The sequence below is a fragment of the Pelobates fuscus genome, chromosome 3 (assembly GCF_036172605.1).
Source record: "Pelobates fuscus isolate aPelFus1 chromosome 3, aPelFus1.pri, whole genome shotgun sequence".
Classification (NCBI taxonomy): Eukaryota; Metazoa; Chordata; class Amphibia; order Anura; family Pelobatidae; genus Pelobates; species Pelobates fuscus.
This window is the reverse complement of record NC_086319.1, coordinates 50262087-50289072: the sequence shown is the minus strand read 5'-3', so window position 1 is coordinate 50289072 and position 26986 is coordinate 50262087. Positions and strand designations below refer to the sequence as shown.

The window sequence follows — 26986 nt, the reverse complement described above, 5'->3', positions numbered from 1 at the left end:
CAGCTGATGGGCACTAAGGAACACCAATTCTATGTGTAACTGTTTAACACTAAAATGTAAGATGATGAAAAGCAGGCCTGGCACTACTTTGTATATCAAGGTTATATGTAACCAAAATACATTGTTATGTACATAAAAGTTTTGGGTAAAACTCCAACAGTGTTTAGTTTTGAAGAAGAAAAAGTATTTTTAAGATTTTCATTAATCCATGTTTTCTCTTAATCTCAACCTATGTGCTTAGGGAATATATTTGATATCCCTTCGTCTTCATTTAAACCTTACAGTAGCTTATGAGGGTCACTATCCAGGATAAATGCACCCAAAGTCGACATGTTGCTCTTTGATATACCGTTGGTCTTAGTTCTGCTTATTACATTGCATTATGTAGTTAAACATTTCTCTTTGTTTTTGGAAGACCTGTAGTGAAGAAATTAACAGATAAGTTATGTTTTTTTGTGTTTTTTTTTTAAATCCGCACTAAAGTCTTGAAGTGACTTCTCATTTATCAGAATATTTACTAAGCCACTTAAAAAAAAAAAAAAAAATGTAAGTTTTGTAAATATGACAGATTTAGAACACAGTGTGGTCCCAATATGTGGAGCAGATCTCTCTATTAGTAGGCCTTCTAGTTATGTTGTAGAGCAGGCAGTGCAAGGCTTATTTGCCACACTGGCTTTGAGCTTTCCATGAAGTGATGAATGGAGGCTGCCCGGCAATCTACCACACAATGGGGGACCCCTGCCGGGTGTCACAGTGCCTCTCCTTGAATGCCTTGGAATGCACCACTGAGCATCAGCTTCAAGAGGGGTTTATCAAAAGGGTCTTTAGTGCTGGGAGTTTCATAGATTGTGTGGTGGGCTTCCCAGCTTATAATCAGCAGAGCTGATAAACAGCCCTGCATAATTTACCGACCTCTCATTAAACAGCCATGAATCTCCATGCAAAAATAATTTATTGTCAAATTGTGCTCGTTCATGCAAAGTATACAGAGTGATCCAAGCTTGTAACTAAAGTAGCCTTTTTTTTTTACTCTCATAGAATCTAACTTCGTTATGTTGCATTGCTCTTTAAGTGTCCTAGTTGGTTGAGTGTCTTAGAATCAATGTTTTTCATTATCCTTAATATCCAGTTGATTCTAGCTTACATGATTTATTTTTTGTTTTCTTAATTTTAGAATTGTATTTATTTGTTTCCCTGAAAATGTAATTGACTCACTATGAATTTGGTGGACAGAAATTTATTTTTATCCAACCAATGCAAGCACCCAGTGTAAAATTTATCTTAATCTTAGCTGCTAAGATTGCACATGACTTTGGTACCAAATGATTTTCTTACAAGTTCCCGTGCAGATATTGATTTATGCCTGAGCATGAAATCTCTTAAAGTAGCATTCCGACCACCATAGCAATCACAGCGCACTGTAGAAGTTATGGTTCCAGAAATGCGCTTGCTGCCTAGTGTAAGTAGTCAAACTGCCAACAGTTTGACGTAATTCCTGTGGTCTGCAGTATGCCAGTCGCTGCCTCTCTGCAGCCAGACACTCTCTGCCTGAGCTTAGCCCAGTGTGGCATGGCTTGATATCAGCTGACTCTCAGCTTATGAACTGACTCTGCACTACAGGACCAAGCTCCAGACAGCTAACATAAGCTCCAAGCAAGAGCTTTCAGCTCTCAATACCAAAATGAGAGAGCCACGTGACTGACATCCATCGAGCCCTGTGTAAGAAATAAAGTAGTGGTTTGACTAAAGATCACTCCTGACACCATAACCACTTCAACACTTTAGTGATTATTGTGCTTGGAGTGAACATTTAAGCACGTTTTTGTGATCTTGCATACGTTAATCTCTACTGTCTGTAGTACTCCAATGGTATGCATCTTTTAGTCAAAATGCAAACAGTTGAAGCATTAAACTGATATTTAACACACGTGGAAAGTTCCATTAAATTATTTAATTGGCTTCTGCTAATGTCGGTCTATAATGGGACACAGGTGACTTCAAACTGGAGGGGTAGAACACACCCACCAGAATTTTCCTCTTCTCCTGCCTTGTGTATCTGTATTCCACAGCTGTGTTTTATTTTTTATTTTTTTTCTCCCTGCAAAGAAGGTGCTCGTTGATACTGAAATCTTTTGTATTTTACCTCCAGATAATCCCAGATGTCCTAGCAAAATCTGCACTGCTATCTAAATGTTGCTCATTATTTCCCTCCTTAACGCCAATGCCAAAACTCAACAGGAATTTTTCTACAAAACTGAAATGCATATTGCAAGCAAATCTGTATCATATCAAGAAATTAATATCTTTAATCTGGACAGTATCAAACCATGACAGCCAAATTCAGATGCCAATAAGTCGTGTTCTCTCTAACAAATAAGGTCGCTGAACGCAGGATAAATCTCTTCTGCATCCCAAGTCAACAGGACTGTTTTCATTGCCCACCATAATATTCTTCCGAAAACTAATGCAGGCATTTGTTAATACTTGTCACACACACACTTTAAACAGCAAGTTATCACTTACTGACTTACAGCACACACTTGTAGAATAACCCATGCATAAATTCATGTGGATCCTCTCGGGAAGAAGCCATCATTCTACCATTGGGGACAATTTATTGACCTTAGGTAATGCAACTGATTCAGAGAGACAGATGGAGAAGGATAGGAGAATCTGTGTTGTGGCTGCTTGGGATAGTAATTGAAAAGTGATGCAGCAGCAGACTTTAACAGAATTGTGGTGACCATCAGATAACTGCCACAGTGGAAATAAGCTTCCATATAGAATGACTCTGGTACATTCTGTGACTGCAACCTGCAGTGTAAGACTCTTTTAGCTAGGTCCTCTGTACCAGTCGTATTAAACATAGCTTTCTCTCTTCCAGTACCATAACTTGGCATCAACCATGGCTGATTTGCTTAGTTGTCCGCCGATGTTGGCAGTATTCACTTTCTGTCTGATCACTTGACGGCTTGTTAACTGGTGGTCTCTGTAAAATTGTGTGAAACAGTTAAAGAACACCCACTTTTTTCCCTCCAGAACCACTGGCAAAAATAATGGACTCATTTTTCAAGGGATTTCAAATAATGCCAGAGTAAAGCCAGGTTGGCTGCACAGTACGTGTCTTTCATAACCCTCTAAAACTTTTCAACTTTGTTTATTGCCATCAACAAACACTTTGTGCTTGTTTTCGCTGTGACTTGAATGGTCGTCTTTGTCTTTCATTTTATGCAGGACTTGTAATGGAATTCCGGAGGCCTTCTAAGGTATAGTTATTGGCAAAATCATTAAGGCACTCTAGTACCACAAAGTTTTAGAGTTGAGGAGGAATATTTGATGGCAAGTTTCTATCGCACTTTAAAGGACACAAGAGGCAGGGGTTAACTCCCCATTTTAATTTTTTATTTTTAAAAAGCATTTTGTACTTAATGCATAAAGAAACCTAAAGAAAGAAAAAAACTGACTTTAGAGATTCTAAAAATGTAGCACTTGCGACCAGTAGGGAGCTTGGTCATTCTGGGCTATTCTTTTCCTCACCTATTCGCCCTGCCTATCCGAATATTGAGTGTGCACTCCGATGAGTAAGTTGGTTGAAGAATTCCTCCTGTATCTGAGGGGCCAGGCTTATAGCTGCAACAAATTTTGCAAACCATTGCAGTTTTAATCCACTCTGTCCCGTTAAACAGGGAGCAAGTGTCCTATGCACCATAACCATTGCAATTATGTCAAGTTGTGAGTGCTTCAATTGACCCATTAAGAGGCTATTCTTTGGCTGGCTTAGTTGGGATTTTTCCATCAGAAAAGCAATGTGGGCTCCATTTTATTTGTATGATCTTTAGTGCATACTGAATAATGTAGTAGTGCTAAGAAGGAGAGACAGATGTTTCTTACTTACTCCAAGCAGAATGACCACTTCAATGAATCGAAGTTGTCATGGTGCGTGGAGTCTGTATAACCAGCATTTTGATTTGAAACGCTGCACATACAGAGATTAACCCACCACCTCCGGCAGCGCCATAGGGGTGTCATCAGTCAGCCTTAGAGTTTGGGTATGTTTAAAATCACTTCTATACCATTTTGATTGCACAGAATGACCAATATTGACGCTCTCAGCTAAAGAATGTTGACCTCTGCAGAAGCTAGTCACTGGATCACCAGGGACCGTCAGAGCTTGGCGGGAATCGGGTAAGGGGACAAACCATTGCTTATTAGTTTGCTCCATTACCAGGGAACCTGGCCAGAATACTCCTGACATCGTAACCACTACAGCGGGCATAGTGTTTATGCTTGGAGTAACCATTTAATAAGAAATGTCTGTGCAGTCATCTTCAACACTTAAAAGTGCTTTTTACTTCTGCTGTGGGGGAAAGATGTCCTGTTGGCTGATGATTAATGGCTGTCCTGATCACCTTGAAGTGCAAATAAGATATTTCCCTTGCACCTCACTCCAGTAATTACATTATTTGATTTTACTGTCCCAATCAAAAAGTTGATTATTCAGTCTCAAAGCAGACATTTATCATATGTTCTTTATTCTCTCTTGGTGCTTACACAGTACGTCTATGCATAATTGTTCAAGGAACAGCTCACTCCATAGGTGTAAACCTTGGTATGTTCAAATACTGAAAAAAAACAGCTGCTGAAATATACGCATTACAGCCAGGTTTAATTGATGTGTAATTATGTGATTAACTTGGCTGCTTGGTGTAATCCAATTCTGTAGTGATGTGTTTTGCTCTTCATGATTAAAAAAAAAAAAAATGCAACTTAAATCAACCTAATGAACACTGGTACAGTTTGGCATCTGTTTTTTTTTTTAAATTTATATATTTTTTATTAATTTTGTTAGCATTTTCAATACGGGATGATTAATGCAGCCTGAACTTAAGCTTACTGAAAAGCTTAGTGTGTGAAGAGTGTGCCCTTTTTTTTATTCATTTGCTTTTTATAATTTTCATTTTGTAAATTGTGTATTTTAATTGAAAAATACACTTTTATAAATCTGTTTACACCCTCTGGCTTTCAAGTAGACAACAACAGGTCTTGTTACTTCCTGGTTTAGTTTAGGTACTGTCCAGTCAGAGGATTTTACTCACCTGGTTCCAGCGCCGGGAGCCTCGTGAAGACGCGCCCCCTATTTCGTCAAAATGACGAAATAGGCGGACGCGAGCAGGGAGCAATCAGACACTTCCACACATGTGCACATACTTCATAGGGCGGCATTCATGCCGCCCTCTGAAGTCCTGAGCGCACTACCATGTGCGCGGCCGCGATCTGAGCTGACTGACAGCTCAGCTCACGGTCTTTGCCCGCCCCCTCTCCTCTGCTGTATTTTAATACATCTGACGTGTACAAGGCAGTGTTTACATTAGATTGCCTGCAGGGAGCTATAGATCTCACCTGAACAACTACATTAAGCTGTAGTTGTTCAGGTGACTATAGTGTACCTTTAAAGTATTTGCACTGAACTAAAAAGACAGCAATTGTCCAGAGCATTCTCTTTGAGCTACATTGGGAAGCCTGTGATTGGACAGCCACAGAAAGTCTGGGCGGGGTTAGAATGGGAGGGCTTGCAAAGGCAGCAGACGAGATCTGTAGGTTTTCAAGCTGTTTTTTAGACACAGTTGGGGGGGAAAAAACGCATAGGTAAATGCATACATGTTTTTATTTGTGGTATATCTGCTAAACAGTAAGCTTCCATATTTTGTTTTTGGGGAATGGAGCATCATTAGCCAGCATAGAACAAGAGTTCTGGACTGACTAATGTAAATTCTGTGCTTATTTGGCATCCTGCCCTCAGCCTGGCCTTCAGGACATCTCTCCTCTTACTTTAAGGAAGAGGAGGATTGATGTCACTAGAGGAAAATTGGGCTGCCTGGAGAACTTGCCCTCGCCCTTAGAGTACAGGTAAATTGTATCTTTCATTTAAAAGGTTTTTATTGCTGTTTTTGGTTGGAGTAACCCTTTATGTGCAAGTTGCTATTGTGTGCATGCATGCACACATAATAGCAATTTGTTTTCTAGCATTGTATTTCCCCCCCCCCCAATGAAATATTTCCCCCCACCCCCCAGTGTATGCTGTTTATATTTCTTGTCCCTATCTCTAATAAGTGAAAACTCTGTTTTTGAAACATGTTCAGTTTAATATTTATCTAAACATTGTGAGAAGAAAATAAATACTCGGCCTCTTCATGCAATATCTTTAATTGCAGGGTTTCAGTTTATATAAATGTATTCAAACAGAGGGATCTTATGTTATGCTGGGGTCTCATTACCTCATAGCCTTTCAGGTCTGTCAGATGTATATTTATCTTGAATACAGCCCTGCAGGTCAGCGTTTTATCTCGGGGAGACTGATAGGTAAAACAAGCCCCCCTCATACCTACCCCCGTCCATCTGTAACACGCACAGCTCCTTCAAAATGTCAGGGTTTGGATATGTCCCAGGAGCAGCAAAGAATGCAAGCTTTTCATGTGCCACTAGATGTGAAACCTTCCCTACAGCCAAGCATAAGTGAAACTCTGTATTTTCAGGGCTTATTTAAACACTCGAGCCTTAGACACACTGTGTGCCAAATGTGTTTCTCAAGTGCCGCAGAGCTGGAACAATTCACAAATTGTAACTGCCAGAAGCTGCTGGCTCCCTTGACCCTTGTGCTGTGAATTCTAGGAATAAACATAAACACTGCAGACAGCCACCCTTGAGGGTAACAGCGCAATTTAGCACTGAGTGTGCCAAGTGAGGAGAGATGGCCCACATTTAATGCTTTCTGAGTACTTTTATTTTTCATTATTTTTTTCTTTATTTTTCTTTTTTCTGTAATTTGAAAATGTATTATGTCCTTCTAAAAAAAGATAGTTTGAGAAATATCCCTAACATTATACCCATTTACTCAGAAAATGCTTTGCAGGGTTCGAGGGGATTTAGAACGGTTTTGTTTAATCTGGAGTACCTGCTCAAATAATAGCTACAGTAATGTAGGTGTCACAATTCCATTCACCCTCTCCACACCCACCCCCCTACATAATTATATTATTTTTATTAGATATGTGTTTGGATATCTGCCAGACAGCTCAGGCAGACTCCTGCAGCCAATTAAGTGGCATGGCTTCTTTTTATAAATAAAATAAACCCCAATAACTGCAATTTCTTTCAACTGACTCACTTCCAGTAAATGCTGTTTAGATCACAAATCCTGCGGTATTCATAAGGGTTTCTTTTCTGAGTCTAGCATTCACTTCCAACTGTATGAAACATCCATCTCTTAGCTGCTGCTACTCTGCAAAGTTTCAGCTACTTTTGGCATGTTGGTATTTAAATGTGTGAAGACACCAAGAAAAGTGAATACGTTTTATTTTTGTCTTATTTCAGCCCTCACAAATGCACATTCTGTGCTAACATTTACCTGCTGTATTGAAATAAGGTGGCTCAGTATAGATTATCCAAGTTTCTAATAACTGTACGTCCGCCTGTCTATCATGTGTCTTATTGTATATTTTATTTATTACTGGTATTTATAAAGCGCCAACAGATTCTGCAGTGCTGTACAATAGGGATCGACCGATATTGATTTATTTTTTTTAAGAGCCTATACCGATAATCTGTGAACTTTTAGGCCGATAGCCGATAACTTGCCCATATTCTGTACATTTACCATTTTGAAAAAATAAACTAGTTCTAAAGGTAAATGCACAAAATTTACATGCCACATTTGTGTAGTGTGTGTGGTATATAATGAATGCGTAGTGTGTGTGTGTGTGTATATATATATATATATATATATATATATATTGAATGCAGAGTGTGTGTTTCTCTGAAGGGAAGGAATTTTAGTAAAGGGGAGGGGGGCATTTTGTATTTTTAATATTGATATGGTTTTCCTTATTTTTTAAATTTTATTTATTTATTTTAAAGTCCCCCCTCCCTGCTTGTTACCTGGCCAGGCAGGGGGGATATGTCAATCCCTGGTGGTCCAGTGGCATGGGCTGAGCAGTGGGGGGCCCGCAGCAAGCTGTTACTTACAGCCTCAGCAGCTCCCTGTGTAAATCTCGCGGGTCTAGCGAGATTTACACAGGGAGCTGCTGGGGAGGTAAGTAAGAGCTTGCTGCAGGCCCCCCAGGACTGCCGGGCTTGGAATGGGCCCGGCGGTCCTCTTATGTATTATCGGCAATATCGGTATCTATATTGGCCGATACCGAATATCGGCCGATAATATCTGTAAAACCGATAATCGGTCGATCCCTACTGTACAATATAATCTAGCCAAGCTGTTTTATACAAAGTGCTTAGCTAGATTGCCCGTAAGCTTACAATGTAAAGGATACTGTGGGGATTTGAGACGAGGTAGCAGGGAAATTTTGGAAGTGATGGCTAAGAGTTGCAGCTATTGGTAAAATGTAAAGGGAATGATTAGGTAATTGAGGGAGAATCTCAAACAGCTGGAGGAGCATGCTATATATTTAGGGGGAACCTGGCTGGGCAGGTCTCCACAATTACAATGTGTGTGTATATATATATATATATATATATATATATATATATATATATATATATATATATATATATATATATATATATATATATATATATACACACCTTTTATTTCCCTAACAGTTATGGCCAAACACTTAACTGTATCATATAAACTTTTATGTATTGTGGTACCACTGATTGTCGGCACGTATGTGTTCTCCTGTAATGCACAGTACACCTCTTTATGACGTTTCATACCTAAAACAATTTGTCCTTCTTTTAAGAATAATTTGTATGTCTAGGATTTTCTAGTATTAATTTGTTAGAGGTCATTTTTTTGCAAATATCATGTTGGTGTGTGTAAAACCTAAACATTTTACAGAATGGTTTATCTTTGGCCTGTAAGATTAATAATAGCCATCACTGAGCCCAAAGCTGTCCAACAAAGGGATACCTTTTTGAAAACCCCACTGTAACCCATTGTTTATTTTTAGTTTAGAATTTTGAAAATGGTGGAACTATTTTATCCACTATTGCGTGGCTAGTGGGAGCCACCTTGGGAGTCTTCTTAAAAATAATACATAAAATATCAGAAGTGATGTTTTTAAATTAAAAGGAGACCACAAAAGTCAAATTTTACTGACAGTCTGGACATAGATCAAACTTTTACATAAACAGAAGCAACTGATCACTGGTCTGACACGGGCAATACCAAAGCAGAATAATACTTAATTTAACATTCACATTTTCCGGTCAAGCTAACTATCAACAGTCTGATCACTGTTTAGCAAGAGGGAGAGGAACACTGCAAAGAAAATCTCACCAGTTGGTTGAAATCGCATGCCCACTGCGCTGACCACGTAACACTCCACATGGTTGGCACTATGAGGGTTAAATGGTTTACTACTGTAAGAGTCTGCTTGTGTAAACTGAAATTATCCTTCCTAGTGTGCAAATGTGCCATAGACAGGCATTTTATTTTGTTTTGGGTGGGGATAGTTGAAGCACTATCTCAAAGAATTAGAAACATATCCATCAATGGCAAACTATATTGCATACAGTCAAGAAATATTTTAGGCTTTATGTCAGGCAATGCCAATAGTACATGTATCTCCTATTTTGGGTTGTGTCTGATGCCAGTGAGAAGGACAGCCAAGTGCTGTGGTGTCACATAAATTTGTGTAAAATTCAGAACCTAGCACGTCTATTATTTGAATGGTAAAGACCTCTTGATTGTGTGGGCAGATGAATTCGGCACTTGTACTCACTTTTCTCACATTAACGAAAAGATATGAGGGGGCTAGAGAGCTGTGTGGTCTGGCCCAGTACTGTGCTGAATGAGACAATGCCGTGTGCAAACAGGCGTGCGTTTGCTTTAGATAGACCTTGTCGCTTCTTATGTATCCATTTTCTAAACTCGTGCTTAGTGTACAAACTTCATTTTTATATGAATGTAGGATTGTAAGGGTCACAGCAGGCCTACAAAGAATAGATCCCTTCCAAATACCCATGAAAGACCTCTATAGTGTGTGTGTGTGTGTGTGTATATATATATATATAAAACATTTTTGTCTACAGTGAAGTCTTTCTTTTTTTTTTCTTTTTTTTTTTTTTAAAATGTTAATTACATGGTTTGTTATTGCCTCCTCCACTGTGGAGTACTTAATCTAGTCTCCTTTTTATTTCTGTATTTATTTACGGGTCTGTTGTAAATGCAATAACCATTGATAATTGTAGTGGTTATGGTGCAAGGAGCTTTTGGGCACAGTTACATTTTTTGTAATTTTTTTTTTGTCAAACCATCTCACCACGTCTGCCACTACATGCTCTCATTTTGGCATCTCGGGTTGTACTGCTTTTAAGTCTTGCAGATGGTGTGTTGCACTGGCTGGGCCACATGCAATAAAAGCCTGTATGTATGACCTGAATAACAGGTTTTAAAATGTAATATTACCACTCTACAATTGCATAAATTAAAATCTAATCAAAACCTAATTTACAATAACATAGAATTTTTTGCAGTTATGTTGCCCATAGTTTTGTTTATAAAATCACAATATTTGGAGCTGAACAGTGAGTGGGGTTAGGCTGCAACCGGTCTTTTTCTAGGGCTCAAAACACAATATATTTACTGACAGAGAGACTTGACAAAATCTTTTCAATGTTGGATTATTATTATTTGTTTTTTGATTGATTGGTGGTTTAGAACCAGTATTGCTGTGTGTATGTATTACGGTGCCTCTGGAAGAAGTAGAGATAATTATTTGCCACAATTTCTACCTCCCTACTCTAAAGTATGGATTACTACATTTGTAATATATATATATATATTATTTTTTTTAAATGTATTTATTTTATACATCTCACTAAAGCGTTGCAAATGCAGATGTGAGCTTCCTGGACACAATGTTTAAATACATACAGATTTTTCAGACTGTTTGCAACCTTTGGAACCCTAGATGCTGTGGACTACATCTCCCCTGATGCCTTGCCAGTATTATTGGTGTAAGATCATTATGGGAGATGTAGTCCATGACATCTGGAGTGCTGAAGGTTTTCTACCCCTGTTTCTAGTGTGAACTAGCTATAGTCACGATTCCATAACAAGTGTAGTAGCTATCCTAGATCCCAAACATTATTTTTGGGATCTAGACAGGCTAACTCTATTATGCCAGCAAGTGTTACTACAGCCAAAATTGTATTTTAATAAACATTGTTTTTAGTTGAAGCCCTTTAAAACAGATCTCCTTTAGGAAAGTGTCATAATATGTAACAGAAAATTCTTCTTCTTCATATTGGAGAGGTTATGATGTAGTGTAACATCTCATCAATTATTAGATGCAGGTGGGGGCACCCTCACAGCACTGGAGGACCCACATTCAGTGCCATTCTGTTTGTGAACTGTTTAACATTAAACTGTTGGAAGACAGCTAGTGGACTCTAGGCACCATAACCACTTCATTTATATTTAGTGGTTATGGAACCTTGAGTGTCCCTTTAACTGAGCTCGCTGCCTTGGCATTAAGATCCAAACAGGTTTAGTTTCTTGTTCTTAGGTTTTAACATTTTCATTTGATGTTGCCCACTCTGTTGTTCATTTGTATCGGATGGTGTTTGTTACATATGTCATTTATTGGACCATAGCTTTGATGCTGATGTTAAGGGAATTAACAAAGGAAAGTCAACAGTCTGCTGAAAGCATGGATCCTGTTGGCAGGTTATTTAATGTATGTAATAAATTGCTCTTGTTCTCATGTCTATTTATGATTGAGATAGATATAGTTTATTCACACATAGCTACGGTGGTGATCCCAGGCCTCCCAACATTCCCAATTCTTGTGTCCTGTTCCACCGTCCAGACTTGTTTCCTAGTGTCCTACATCTAGAGAACCAGGGAACTGTCTTCAGGCAGCACAGTGCGTGCGTATAACACATGCTCACACTGTGAACAGACATGGGGATCATGTAGCTATTGCTTGTGCTGTGCAGCACTCTCTGCATGAACTGTGGACATTCCATCAGACAGCATGACGTGCTTAATGGCAGGTGACATGTCCCTTGAGCAGGTGGGCCCATTCTTTGTGGACGAAGATCTGGCTGGGCAGCCTTTTCTTCGTGCAAGCTCTGCTGCAAACAAGTAAATCACTGCATAGGTACTTTATCTATATGTGTGGAACTGCACGTGCTGATGCTGCAATTCGTTGTATTCCATAAGCAAGGCTATACTCAAACTATGCTTCACTGATTACCACTCTGCATGCCCCAAGGATGAGAATTGAAATGGGCTTGCAGGCAATGTGTGAGTGGGAATGGTCTTCCTGGCAGTGAGGGAGGATGAGTAAATGGGCTCCTAGTTAGTGAAGGGTAAGAATGGACAATGCAGAGGACTTATTTCCCTCCCCAATTAACTAGTATGGCAGTACATATGCCCCTACAATTGCACACACAGTGAGCCTTGCCCCACACACCCGTGCATTTTCACATACTATAAAACTAAATTCCTGTGTAGCTATTAACTATGATTGGTCTTGATTCATTTAAAAAAGGAACTTATAATTTTTCAACACTGCTGCTTCAGGCTGTGCAATGCATAACATCACAAACAAACAAATATTCACAAAATACAAAAATGGAAAGAACCAACAAATTTGCAGGATTCCGATCAAAATAGCGGAATTTGAAACATTCTCCAACTTGGCTATTTTTGCTACCTGGCTTAGGTAATAAAACTCCATAGGGTGTCCTTAACCCCTTAAGGACACATGACGTGTGTGACATGTCATGATTACCTTTTATTCCAGAAGTTTGGTCCTTAAGGGGTTAATGCAATACTGACTAATGTCTTGTTCTGTTTTTTTTTTTTTCGATTTGATATGTTTCCCCTTATCTAGTAACTAGTATTTCTCTGTAATGACTCATAACTATGGCTATGTCTCTCTAAGCATTCCATATTTCTTTCTTTGAGGTAAATCATGTCTCTGCCAGCACCACACACAAGTGTTGTAAGTTCCATATACGGTATATACTCTAGTATAAGCCGAGGCCCCTAATTTTACCCCCAAAAAATGGGAAAACTTATTGACTCGAGTATAAGACTAGGGTGGGAAATGCAGCAGCTACTGGTAAATTTCAAAAAAAAAAATAGATCCTAAAAAAATTATATTAATTGAATATTTATTTACAGTGTGTGTATATAATGAATGCAGCGTATGTGTGCAGTGTGTGTGTTGCAGAGCCTTGGTGGGGGGTGGGCATTTTTAATATAATTTTTTTTAAAAATTATTTTAATTGTATTTTGTTAAATTATTATTTTTTATTTTTTTCGTCCGCCCTCCCTGCTTGTTCATGGCAGGGAGGGGGGGCTCTCCTTCCCTGGTGGTCCAGTGGCATTGGTAGTTCAGTGGGGGGGAGGGGATGGGGGGCTGGCAGAGAGTTTACTTCTCCTGCAGCTCCTGTCAGCTCCCTTCTCCTCCGCGCCGGTCCGTGCAGCTCCCTCTGTCAGCTCACACTAAGTCTCGCGAGAGCCGCACTATGACCCCGCGGCTCTCGCGAGACTTACACTGGGAGCTGACCGAGGTGCTGAACGGACCGGCGCGGAGGAGAAGGGAGCTGACAGGAGCTGCAGGAGAGGTAAGTAAACGCTCTGCAGCCCCCACAGCCCCCTGTCTGTATTCTGGCAATGCAAATTGCCATAATACAGACATTGACTCGAGTATAAGCCGAGTTAAGGTTTTTCAGCACAAAAAATGTGCTGAAAAACTCGGCTTATACTCGAGTATATATGGTAAATGGTGTGGGAGTTAAAGAAAGGGACCTTTCTCATTTTAAGAGAAAATGCAGTTACCAGGGTACACCATTAAACCAATGTCCTGTCCGTATGAAACGGTTGCTACAGTTACCTTGGCTTGTAGGAAAAGAATGTATGTAAGGGATAGCTGTAATCTGTGGTGACGATCAGTTTTTTTTTTGTTTGTTTTTTTAGGCACTTTTATTTTTATTTTTTTTATTACCAATTATATAATTTTATATATTTGGCAACATTGGATTTTACAAATCTTCATCTGCAGGGTTTGTTTTGTTTTCCTATGTTCCTTTAAAATAAAACGATGGTTATGGTGAATGATAGTTTCTTTACTTTATGCTATAAATCTAAATATCTGTGTGTCTAATATGTAAAATATGTACTCTTTTTGTCCATCCCTGGTCATACCAAAAGCTTTTAAGCCAAACTCACTTTCTCTGGTGATGGCACCAACTTCATTGCCTTACAGTACTACCAAGTAGGTCACTCTACTAGTAATTCAACTTTGAGCAGATCAAGTGATGTGGCTATTTTTATGCTGCATAGTCTTTAATTTAACTTTTTGATTGCTATATATACAGTTTGTCATCTGAAAGTTTTGTTTTCGTGTGGTCAGGGATCCTGCTGATTGCAATTTTCAATAACATACAAACGTTCCTGGAGTTTGATTTGAATATTCGCTAAAGTGTGCATTGCATTGGAGGTCATTTTTATTTTTCCTCTCAATTTTGCTATTATAGCCTAAAAATTTGGATTTTACTTTTAATTAATCGAATTTCACACTTTAATGAATAACCTTATCAATTTTAATTTTTGAATTTTTTTTTTTTTTTTTAGTGTGGAGGTTTTATATTAAATTAACACTCTAAGCACCAATTCCATGACATTTTAATCTATTGATTTTAGTGCATAGATGCTGCTTTTGAAAAATGGCAATGTTTAATTTTGACAGAAAATACCCCTAGTGGCTTTGAGACCACTACTAGAGGCTTTTCCTCCTTATATACTTTGAATTACAATGCAGTGTTGAAAGCAAATAATGCATAGGATTTATTGTCTATGTGAAGCATTGGATTATTGGATAGCAGCGACTGACTCATGCTCTGTGGGTCTTCAATGCTTCTCTATGAGAAACATCTGATTGGACAAAAGTCTTCGGGATTGATGACTTCACTGGAGTTGGATTAGCTTCTCTGAGAAGACGATACAATTTCCATGCTTTTATTTGATCCATTTTAAAAACTGCAGGGCAGTTATATGAACATGAAGAGAATGCATATTATTTAAATTATATATATATATATATATATATATATATATATAATTTTTTTTTTTTTTTTTTTTTATGTTGGTGTTTAATTGTCAAGGCATGTGAATTAAATTGTAGCCGAAAAAAAATGTCAAATTCAACTTTTAGGTATTGTAAGTAATTAGAATGTTGTGTGTCTAGGAAAAAAAGTAATGAAAAGTAACATGGTTATCTTCTCTCATAAATTCTAGTTCTGTACATTTTAACAAGTTGTTACAGATTTGCTGTAAATAATTAGTTTCTTGATCAGGCATTTTGGGCAAAGTTAAAGGCTACAGGCATATAGGTCCTGCTGAAATCTAAAGTCTGTCCAAGTGGTTTTTCTAGTTTAGAAATCTGTGCTTTCATTATGTTTACCTTTCAAAGTAATTTTTAAATAAAAGCTTATTTTTTGTATGTCGATTAGCATTGGTGAAAAAGATGATACAGCTCATTTATTTTTGTGCACTGCAAAACTTGCAAGTTCTTTTAACCCATTCTCTGTCAGAGCTGCAGACAACCGTTTTTAAATGCTATTTTTCTTGCAACCGGCCTCTCTTCATTGTGCCTCTGGTACATTTCATTAACACTTTCATGACAATGGTTAGACAAAACATTCATTGTGACAGGTCAGATATATCTGGTTAGCCCTTGTGTCCTTCCCCCACCCTCCGGTATTTTTAAATGTAGACCTGTGTAAATGCAGTTGTTTTCGAAGTAATTATTTTGTTTAGTAGTGTTGCATGCTTTACTTAGAACACCATCTAAAAGTGTTACGTATGCATTTTATCTTCAAAAAGGCATTTTGTCTGAGGAAAAATAAACTTGACTCATTAAGATTTAAATAGAAAATTAACAAAACTTAACTTATCTTTGCTCAATATTTTTAAACTGTTATCGCAAAAGCACTTAGCCTATTACTGCCTTATGTTTGTGTGTCTCTGCTAAATTATGTAGTTAAACTAGCCTTGCAGAAATATACAGGGGACTGAGAATTACCATTCTTAAAAAAACATGAATAAACGTCTGTCTAGGATTGAAATGTTCACAAATAAAATGAATGTTCCAAAAAAATATGTATAGTATTAGGAACATCAGTTTTAATCAGTGCTCTACTTAGACAGGACTTTTTTTTTTTTTTCTCTCTTTCACTAATTATTTTTAGAGCATGTTATTTTCATACTATTTGCATGCCAAAGTATTATTTTGCCTGGCACACCGACTTAACAAGTTTTTTTTTTTTTTTCTTTGTAGTTCTGTGATGGGTGTCACTCACTTGGCATTCACCATGGTTTTGCTATCTTAGATCATATTCATCTTGCCACAGATTTTAGGAGTGGCACAGTATTGCAGCCTTAACATTTGTGAACCACAACTTCATTCCTTCAAACTAAGTATGCTCCCCCAACCCAAATATTCACATTGATCATGAAATGACAGGACTAGCCCGGCTTATCTTGCAGTATTATACATGCAAGAAGTTGGTGTTTGATCAAGCCTCACTATATTTAAAATACATTTAGCATGTAAAAAAGAGTCTGCTTTTGTTTGAGTTTTGTAACACTTTTTTTAATATAAATTTGCATTAGCACTTATCATGCAAATTAGCAATTGTCTGCCCTTTCTCTTCTGTCCTGAGAGGGACTAGGAAAGAATGCTGTTTTTTGTCCCTTGAGAGAGCCGTGTATTTTGTACCCCCTGGCCAACTTATTGTTTAGATGAGGGGCGAGAATACTAACTGATAAGAAAGTCGATGTATCTTTGAGTTGCATTGATGCATATAATACAGAAAGGGCATTTAAATATATTATGCATGTTTTGTTTGCCCTTTCTGATTTCATTATTACAATTGAGGGCAGAGGTTAATTTTTAGTTTATTGTTAGAACAAGCAAACTGGCTTCTTACAAAATATTTAGTCATTACCTTGGTGTTGCCCTTTCTCCTCCTAACATCCATCTCTTCAAATCCTCCTCCACCTTAAAAATATATCCAGCACTCACCATTTTTAAATTTAAGATACAACTAAGGCACTTGTTCCTGCACTCTCATTATTTCCCGACTTGCTTATTGCAATACTCTCATTTTACTACCCTCATTGCTTCTCTCCCTTCCAAAGCCCAGCTCACTCTTTCCTGCCACTGTTTTTTCCACACACAACTTTTACTGGCTTATTTCAACACAGGCATCTTATCCACCAATCCCTCCTCCCATTTTCCCCATAATGGCCTAAAATTCTAGATTCACTATAAGTTTACTCTTACTTCCAAAATAATACACACTTTAATTATCTGTGGTTTGCTGCTCATTGCCTTAGAGCAGCAGCACTAATTGTGCTATTCTTTTAGATTGCACTGCAGAGGTTTCTGGGAGTTGTAGTTTGGATGTAGCGCTTACTATGCAAAACAGCGATATGTAGGATGAGTCATAGCCAGTTACCCTAGCAGATACGTGGGGATTGCAAGTGAATACAATATCTTCACATGTAAGTATATCTATATATTTTGTGTGTAAATATATATATTATTATTATTTTATTTATATAGCGCTATCAGATTCTGTTGCGCTGTACTATTATAAACTTAATATTAATTGGTGGGCCCTCTTTTTACAGGCCTACCCGAATGTCTGTTTCGGCACACCACAACCAACTTGTGCACCACTAACATAACTCTGCTTATTGTCCCTGACCACAAAAAAATAAATATATATATATATATTATATAATATATATATATATATATATATATATATATATATATATATATATATATATATATATATATATATATATATATTATTGTGTGTGTACATATGCATATCTATTGTCTATTTTTTTTTTTCCAGTCATGGCTATCTTTTTCCAGATTGGCAATAATTGTCTTATGGTCTCTAGCTGCTAGTCCCATTTAATTGGTACTTATTTTACTTAATAAGCTGAACTAAGTGATAGAATAAGAGGAGAGGTACATTAGTAGGTGTAGTACTTATTTCTATTTGTACTGTGCTTATCAGATCCAATTAGCGATGTACTCACAGTCAGCCCAAGATGTGTATTCTTATGAGAGTTTCATGTTTGAATGCAGCTCTCACAATTGTTTGCAAATGCCGGGTGTGGTGTTTTTTTTTGTTTTGCATTGGGTCTTGTAGACCCTTGGGTATATGGGGCAGTCCAGAAAAGAAACTGTGAACTTCACAAGGATAGCAGTTCCATGCTTGGACCTTACAGGCAATGCTTCAGTGTGAGTCACCTCCTTAGCCTAACTCCAGACTCCATAACCGTTCCAGGGCCAGCAAGTACAGAAGTGGAAACCACTGAAGGTAATTTGGAGAGCACAAGCCAGATTCTGTTCCCAGTCTGTGGGACCATGATTTGAACAATGTTACTGACCATCGGTTTTCTGGACTGAGTACTTTTTCATGGTACCAATGCTGCCATCTGTGCTGCACATGTCTGAAGTGGCCTGCAAACACAGCACCTTTATGGTGCCATGGAGTAGATCTTCTGTGGATGGAAGCAGCTAAGATGCTAAAACCTGTATCTTGGCTTGCTACCGAAAGGGGGAACATTCAAAGGACCTTTCACTGGAGAATTCTAGTTACCTGCTTTAATGGGCTAAAAATATGGCATATAGGGTGTGTGTTTTTTACGTGTTAGTTTGATATTTACTGTGTTGTGGATAGACTGAGGCCTTCTTACTGCTGAAAGTATGTGTTGGGTATCGAGTGTGGTCTTACTTTCTGTTCTTGCCTAATCTCTCTTCAGGCTGCCAGTTCAGACTTTGTTTGCTCATGCGTGGGTGGAGGAACATTTTCCCATTGATTGTTTTCATGCTTAGGATTGCTGCCTCTTAAATGTAAATATAACAAGTTTGTGTGCTCCATGCTACAGTTTGCTTGCCCCACCTACCAACAGACTAACTTTTTTTTTGTTTTCAAGTAGTGAGGTCATGTTTGGTCATTTGTTTTTTGTTATACATGTATATTTTGCCATTATGTAGACAAAGCAATTTACAAGTGAACAATATGCCTAAATACTTATGTATGCTGCCTAGGGAGTGGTTTTCTGAGAACTCAAGCATCCTGGGAAATTGTGTGTGGGATGTGTGGTGGTACATTAACAGTCTATCTGAGCATGTGGTCTGTGTAAGTCTTATCCTAAGCTGTGTAGGTGGTGTGTAATGTGACCCAATACCAATGGTCAAACCACTTAAATGCATTTCTTCTTTTATTTTTTTCTCTTTAAAGGTTAAAAGGCTGTTTAGGAACATAATCGGTATGATATCATGGAGTACGATTGACGTCCTGATGAGGCAGCAAAGGCTAGGGATATTGATGGCCAGATCTATGTAAGTTTCTGCTTTTGATCTATGTAGCCATAAATACATAAACATGTTTTACTGTAGCATTTAACAGTCCATTTGATGCTGCTTATGTTCAGTGTATTACCATAACACCCAGCATTGTTATACTTTGTAGCCTTGTTAAGTCATGCATGTTTACATATGACTGCAGTATACAGTAAACATTTTGCAACAAAGCTTTATGCTAACAATTTAAAGGGACACTCGAAGCACCATAACCACTACAGTGTGCTGTAGTGTTATTTGTTGCAGGTATCGGACACCATCCAATGGTAGGGAGTCAAACCATTTTTGAATCGTTGGGTCATTGGGCGCTTGCGTTCCATTTTAGCTGTATCAAAATTGTCAAGCTTTGGCTATCATTCATTGGCTGAGAGTGTCATTCCTGCACCTGTAAGGGGGGAATAAAAAAAAAAAGCTGACATCCCCTGGCATTTATGCTTTTACATGAAACAAGTCTTTTTTTAAACGTATTACTTACTCCTTAAATATCTTCACTTTTCCACAAAGAAACTTGGTTCTTATTTAGAGAATTTGTGCAGTTAGCTTTTTTTCCCACTGTTTTCTTTTCCAGTGATCACATGGTCTTCTAAAGAAGCAATGGGTAGCTGTTGTAGCTGTCCAGATAAAGAAACTTTACCCGAAAACCAGCAAAACAGATTTAAAGTAAGTGAACTTTTGAAACACTAGAACTTATTAGACTAGTTTGCATATTCATGTACAGCGTTTATTCTGATTGGGATAACCGTTCCGAAACTTCAAATGAGGATGATGTGGTTAGTAAAGCATGTGATTTGCTTACAAGGTGTCTAATCTTTCTGTTCTCACAGTAACCATGAAAATTGAATATGCGAAACCTTGAACTATTTTTTTTTCTTCTTGTTTCTGCAAGGTTATTAATGTTGATGATGATGGTAACGAGCTGGGCTCTGGAATAATGGAGCTGACTGAAAATGAACTGGTTTTATACACCCGCAAGAGAGACTCCGTCAAATGGCCCTACCTCTGCCTTCGCCGTTATGGATATGATTCAAACCTCTTTTCTTTTGAAAGTGGCCGCAGGTGTCAGACAGGACAAGGTATGTGGAGAAATCCTATCCATTGATACTCTTAACCCTTTTTGAGTGAAAAATTAAAGTTTGAGGTTAATGCTGTTATCCTCAGACCATGGAGCGTTTTCTAAACTAGTGAGTAGTTGCAGTATTAAAATATAGAAAGTGCAATAGCAGTTGTAAAATTAGCTTTCTTCCAGGCAAGTTTTAGCGGTGATGCCTGATTTTTTTTATTTTATTTTTACAAGACAACGTATTTGTTGTTTGGCTTTATCTTAAAAATCATTTTTTTTTTTCTCTGATTAGTAACTGAGAGATTCCGAAAATGCTGAGTAGAGTCAGAATGCATACCCTGCTTGAAGCTGTTAATATGGAGACCCTGTAAATTAAAACATTGTGCTAAGGTTGACCATAAGGGCAAAGTGAAAAACAGAAACAGTTCTCTGTTTTGACCCCTATGATGCATCTTGGTTCTGTTTTCAAGCATTGATGCCTCCTTGCACCAGGTGGCCTACTCCTAAAGATTTACCAAGTTCCAGCATTCAGGTCTTGGAAACAACATTCTAAGGCATGCAGTGTTATGAATTAAACTATGAATGTTCGTAAATTGAAATCCTCAAAATTTAGACTGAAATAGCTCAAATGTGACTGGGGTTTAGAGTTTTTGCATATTGGATATTTATATATAAATGTTGCTAGTTTGCTAGAATACTGCGTTTACTGAATATCCCTGGTAGCTTTGATAGTCTGTCTAAAACATTGTGTTGTAATAGGTAGATTAAAAAAAAAAAAACCCCTCACTAGTTGTCTAATGACTTTTTTTAAACATTTTTATATGTGAAAATATTTGTTTTTAATGTGGGATCGATACATTTCTGCTTTTTAATTTTGATAGTCTTTTCATTCAGGAATAATGTTATACATTCCATTTTTTTTTTTTTTTTGCCAGAATAAAGATTGTTTGGCAGTGCCATTCTATACATTAGTGTGTCCATTTGTTAAATTCAAGAATAAAAGTTCAGGGTCTTAAGTATCATCCTGCAGATAACAGCTGCATATTAAAACATTTTTGTAATGATAGTGTTAATTTTAACTTAATGCTTGCAAAAGGAAGAGCAATCCAAAGCTGGGACTACACTGGTTGTCTCTGCTGGTACTGGTAAGTTGGGCTCCCTCTGCTGTCCAAAGATGCTCAGTACCATATCAATGACTTCTTTGTACTGTCTGTCTTTTCCTCCCCCGTCTCCCCCCAGAGGCCAGCAAGAATGGGGCAGTCACTTATGTACAACAGTAGAGCTTATTTAAAAAAAAAAAAAAAAAAGTGTGGAGCAGGGTCTATTTGCCTGACCACATAATTACTTCTATTTTTCAGTCATTCAGGAGGCCCAATGTCTCAGTGTGTGTTTGTTTGTGTGTGTACGCATATAAATGTATATGTACACACACATGCTTCTCTTCAACGCCTTCCTTGTGCAGGCCATTTTATTGTCTTATGTTTTTCCTTCCATTATCTGTCTCAGTGAATGGTTAAAAGTGTTGTCAATATCCTGGAGTGTTTTCTGTTTGACCTTTTTTTTTTTTTTAATGTAAGTTTTAAGAGCGTTTCTAAATATTTATTTCAGGAATATTTGCTTTCAAATGTGCCCGTGCTGAAGAGTTGTTTAACATGCTGCAGGAGATCATGCAGAATAATAGCATTAGTGTTGTGGAGGAACCAGTAGTTGAAAGAAACCCTCAAACAGAACTGGATGCTCCAAGGACGCCGCGCACACCAACCAGTAAGTAAAATTTGGAATTTAAATCTGAAATCCTTTAATTGCAGCACATTTCTTTTGTACGTTAAATGTGTCAAGTTATGCATGTCATTAGTGTGTGTTAATCCTTTTTTCTACTCCAAGCCCATGAAAAAATAGCGCTGCCTTGTGCACTGGACCCCTCTCAAAGCATAGGTTATTCTCTTGCAGAGGGTGGGTGGCAGTAGTGATGGTTTACACAATGCTACTGCATGCCAGACGACCAATAATAGTAATTGCTCTTGAAGTTGGACAACATGCTGAGAAGGCATATACACACCTGCAGAGGCTCCCCCCCCCCATAGTTTTAAAATGCCATATGGCTGTAAGTAAAACCAAAAATCGGAGGGGTAGTCAGCAACCCTAGGCCCTGTGCCTTGTTTACCGATAGAGAAACATATTTAATGTCTACATTGGGCTAGCAAAGTTACTAGCACATCCATATGTTCTCTAAAATCTGAAGATAAATAGCCTCCTTCTGTCAATTCACTTTTATGCTGTTGGCATAGATTTAAACAGACTGTCTCGGCATAATTGTAGCATGAGAACCCTTGTCTGGGCGGTTCTCTTGTTTCTCTTATGTTTATTGGAAAGCGTTACCAAGAAGTAGGGAGGAGGGAATCAGAATAGGCTCTGTGTAAGAACTCGACAGCATTTGAGCATCATACCTCTTGAAGCTGAGGAAGGTATACCATAATTTGATTTCGAGCATGCTGTAGTGCTGGCAGTGAAGCCAGTTTTAAGAAGTGCAGACATGCAAATGGTTAATGGAAGCAAGTCGGTTCTTCCCAAACAGGAAATAAGTAGAGGAGGATGTTGAAGCAAGCGTAATAACCGCTGAAAAACAAAATAGGTGCTTCCAACAGGCTACAGGGCTTAAGGTAGTAAGTTAATAAATTAAAATACAAGCTTATATATTAGCATTACGGGAAGGGAAAAAAAACCTCTTGCACTAGGTGCAATAGTTAGGATAGGTTAGAGTTGATTATGCTTATTGTATTTATGTATTTTTTTTTGTTTAATATATTTCTTCCATAAGCTCCCTATTTTTTCCAATCCATCGCAACACTGGTGTTTCCCTTTTCTATTGAATAAATCTATGCTAGGTAGCATGACACAGATTTCTGGAAGTTGTAGTCCAGCTGTTGGCTCTCGAAGATAGGAAGCCGGTAACTGAATTACTGCTCCCTGAAACCCCCTAGTATGGCCATAAGCCACTGCTTATTGGATAAGTTCCGCATTGACAGAAAGTGAGCACCATGATGCAAGAACTTTAAATCTCAATATCTTAAGTGGAATTGTTGCTTATGCGTAACACAATAAAAAGTAGAAAAAAAACAAATCGCTGGAGTCAACAGAACACACTAAATATGAAGAGACCACAATAAGTATACCTCTATCCTTGAGACGCATTTGTTGTTTCAGTGGCTGCTTGAAAGTGATAGACTTGACTTCCAGATTTCCTCCACTCATGCTAGTAAAAGAAAAATAGCCTTTATTGAAGTTAGTGGATAGGACATATGTGGGTAACAACGCTAGACTTGGCACGTTTCGTGCCCTCCGTGGCAATTCATGATGAGGAAATTTGTAGGTCAAGATCGTCCTGGACTGTCCCTTTTAAAGGACTCCGGGCATACCACAAAAACTTTGTTGGACGGGGCAGTGCAATCAGGTGCTGTTTCCGACTTTGCGTTTTAATAGTTCATTAACTGTTTAACCCCTTTAGCAAACCACGTCTGAACCCTCCTTGCACCATAAGAACTTCACTTTAACAACTTTGTGTTAAGTTTTTGTAATGTGTAGTGTCACTTTAAGATAAGGGGTGTGTTAAAGTCTGGAGAGTTCCTCAACAGTATTAAAACAAAAATCAAACAAAAAAGTTTAACAAATGGTTTTTTTAAACCTCTGTATTCCCCCCTGTGCTACAGCTCCGGGATTTAGTGGGTCAGGCTTACCCAATGGATATCCCCGTTATCCATCTTTTGGAGATGCATCATCACATCCGTCTAGTAGACATCCCTCAGTAGGTAGCACCCGCCTTCCTTCTGTAGGAGAAGAATCAACACATCCGTTACTTGTTCCTGAAGATCATGTGAGTACTGTTTCATAATTATTTTAACTTCCATAGCATTTTCTGTGTCAATGATTCCATGGGTCGGCCTATCCACACCTGTTTAAAGGAAGCAGGGGAAAGTGCCAATGTCAGGAAGAAACCAAATACGATATGAACCGGGCTCAAAATGTCTGTTTGACAGGCTTAAAAGTAGCTAGCGTCAGCAAGCCTGGAGGGTCTATTACACACTCACGAGAGGGGAATGTCTTACCAATGGCTAGTGAGTCGGTGGAAGTATTGAGCCCTTACAAGGAGAGAGAGATAGCAATCCTGTATTGTATATAAAAGGAACACTCCAAACACTATAACCTGTACAGACAGGATAAGTATGATTTGACAACTTACCTGGGTTCTCTTGGGAAACCACAGCCTCATACCCTACATCTGTTCTTCTGTCTGAGAGTCTAGTTAGCAGGGTCAAACAGAGCTGTGATCATTGATCAAAAGAGTCAACTAATAACTCTCTGTCAATGAGCACTGTCCTGGATCAGCCGTACTTGGCTCTATAGAGAAGACTGGATGCGGGGATGGCACCTGGGCACCCAGGTAATTTATGAAAGCACTTAAATTCTTTCTGTGGGGCGCTCCTGGCACCAGAACCGCTACACTAATAACAATTGTTATGCTTTTTAGGTGACCTATGTATCGTGTTATGTTTTTATTATATTTGAAACGATCACTTATGAATAAGATGGGAAACTTAAAATTCTGTTAATACACCTCCACAAACTTCTGTGTGGGAATTTATTTTTATCTATTAGTCATATTCTGTAGCGGGGTAGGCAACCTTAAACACTCTAGATGTTGTAGTTTGCATTTCCCCCTCATGCTTTTCCAGCATTATGGCGGTAAGAGCCTACCCTGCAACAAACCGTGTAAACATTTAAGGTGAGATTTGAAAACCATATCGAGGTGTTTTGAGATCAGAAATTGCATTTTAACTTAATTCTAAATTTGTTTCTGTAGGTGCATACGTATGTTAACACAACTGGGATTCAGGAGGATCAAAATTCCAGACCAAGTGTTCCAGCATCCCTGGAGCTTCGCTCTCCCAGTGCAGAAGGAAACCAGACTCGAAGTGAGCAGCCACCCATTCCAGATAGAGAACCACAGGTTATTTTAGAGCCTGAAGGAGTGAAGTTTGTTTTAGGACCAACTCCTGTTCAAAGACAATTAATGGAAAAAAAGAAACTGGAGAAACTTGACGAACACCAAGCTGTTGGAAATGTTGGAAATTGCAGTTGCCCAAATAACACAGAATGGGACACTGGGTATGACAGTGATGAACGTCGCGATACACCTTCTGGCAATAAAATGGTGTATGTGAATGGAATATCCATCCCTGCTTCCGGGCCTAGGAGGGGGCGTGTTGCTCCGTCCATCTCCACAGACATACAAAATATAAACAATTCTGCACAGAGAAGAACTGCATTGATAAACTATGAAAATTTACCCTCTCTTCCTCCAGTTTGGGAAGCCCGGAAGCCCATCAAGGAGGAAGATGATATTTTAGGACCAAAGACCGCGTCCCTAAATGGTTTTCACAATAACCTAGACTCAATGCATAATTATGTGAACACTGAGAATGTTACTGTTCCACTGAGTGCTCACAAAGTTGAATTTTCAAGGCGACAGAACTGTATACCGACAGTCTTTAATTTTGATATAAGGCGCCCAAGCTTAGAACATCGGCAGCTTAATTACATACAGGTTGATTTGGAATGTGGCAGTGATTCTGACAACCCTCAGACCCCCAAAACTCCTACCACTCCACTCCCGCAAACCCCAACTAGACGGACAGAGCTGTATGCTGTGATAGACCTTGAAAGGACTGCTGCTATGTCCAATCTGCAGAAAGCACTGCCACGAGATGATGGAACATCTAGAAAAACTAGACACAACAGTACGGACCTACCCATGTGAGCCTCAGAAATCACGTCATTTTGCACCTTTTTGTGATTTTTCTTAACACAAAAAGAAAAAAAAAACTTCCACATTTTAAACACTAACCCCTCTTTTTTAATAGACTGAAAATTACATGTGTTTGTCGAAAGGGAATTGATGTAGAGCAGGTACTCGTGAAAGATTCACAATACAGTAGTAATATGTACTGTATAGCTACTTAGCTGCATTGCCATTTTTTGTGCCTATTTAATTGGATAGACTTGCAGTGACATGCCAATTTTGGTTTATTCACATTCTTTTTGCATTTAGACTGACATGGAAATGCAGGACTTTTTTAAGATGTCATTTGCAGTACGAATGTGTGAAATATATACAGTATGTATTTTTTTATACTAACTTTTTACGACGCCAGGTTTTTGCCAAAAATGTCTCACCAGCATTTAGGATTATGGACATTGGTACGAGTGTATAGTTGCATTTGGGTGTCTAAAAGGCCATTTATTGGCTCACATGACATTCAACTGGCTATAATGCTGTTCTATAGCAACATGCTACATCCAAGCAATTTTGTTTTTATATATATATATATGTATATGTATATGTATATGTATATTTTTATTTTTTTCTTTGCACGACAAGCACTATTCAAGCTATGTTCCCAAAATGGCCACTTGCGCCTTAGTATCTCAAGTTGGGTGT

General features: G+C 38.3%; 1 protein-coding gene across 2 annotated transcripts in view; it reads left to right on the top strand.

The window, feature by feature from the left end:
- FRS2 (fibroblast growth factor receptor substrate 2) overlaps positions 1-26773 on the top strand; it is a 34150-nt gene extending 7377 nt beyond the window's left edge. Inside the window, exons 2-7 of one of the 2 annotated variants that reach the window (XM_063447021.1) lie at positions 19309-19409; positions 19999-20090; positions 20317-20503; positions 22099-22254; positions 24198-24361; positions 25349-26773. In XM_063447021.1, coding sequence (XP_063303091.1) covers positions 20025-20090; positions 20317-20503; positions 22099-22254; positions 24198-24361; positions 25349-26305 — 1530 coding nt within the window. In that variant the 5' untranslated portion in view covers positions 19309-19409; positions 19999-20024 and the 3' untranslated portion in view covers positions 26306-26773. Of the gene's footprint in view, positions 1-19308; positions 19410-19998; positions 20091-20316; positions 20504-21586; positions 21636-22098; positions 22255-24197; positions 24362-25348 lie in introns of those variants that run through there. The other variant, XM_063447022.1, reaches the window with a different exon arrangement.
- Positions 26774-26986: the final 213 nt, after the last annotated feature.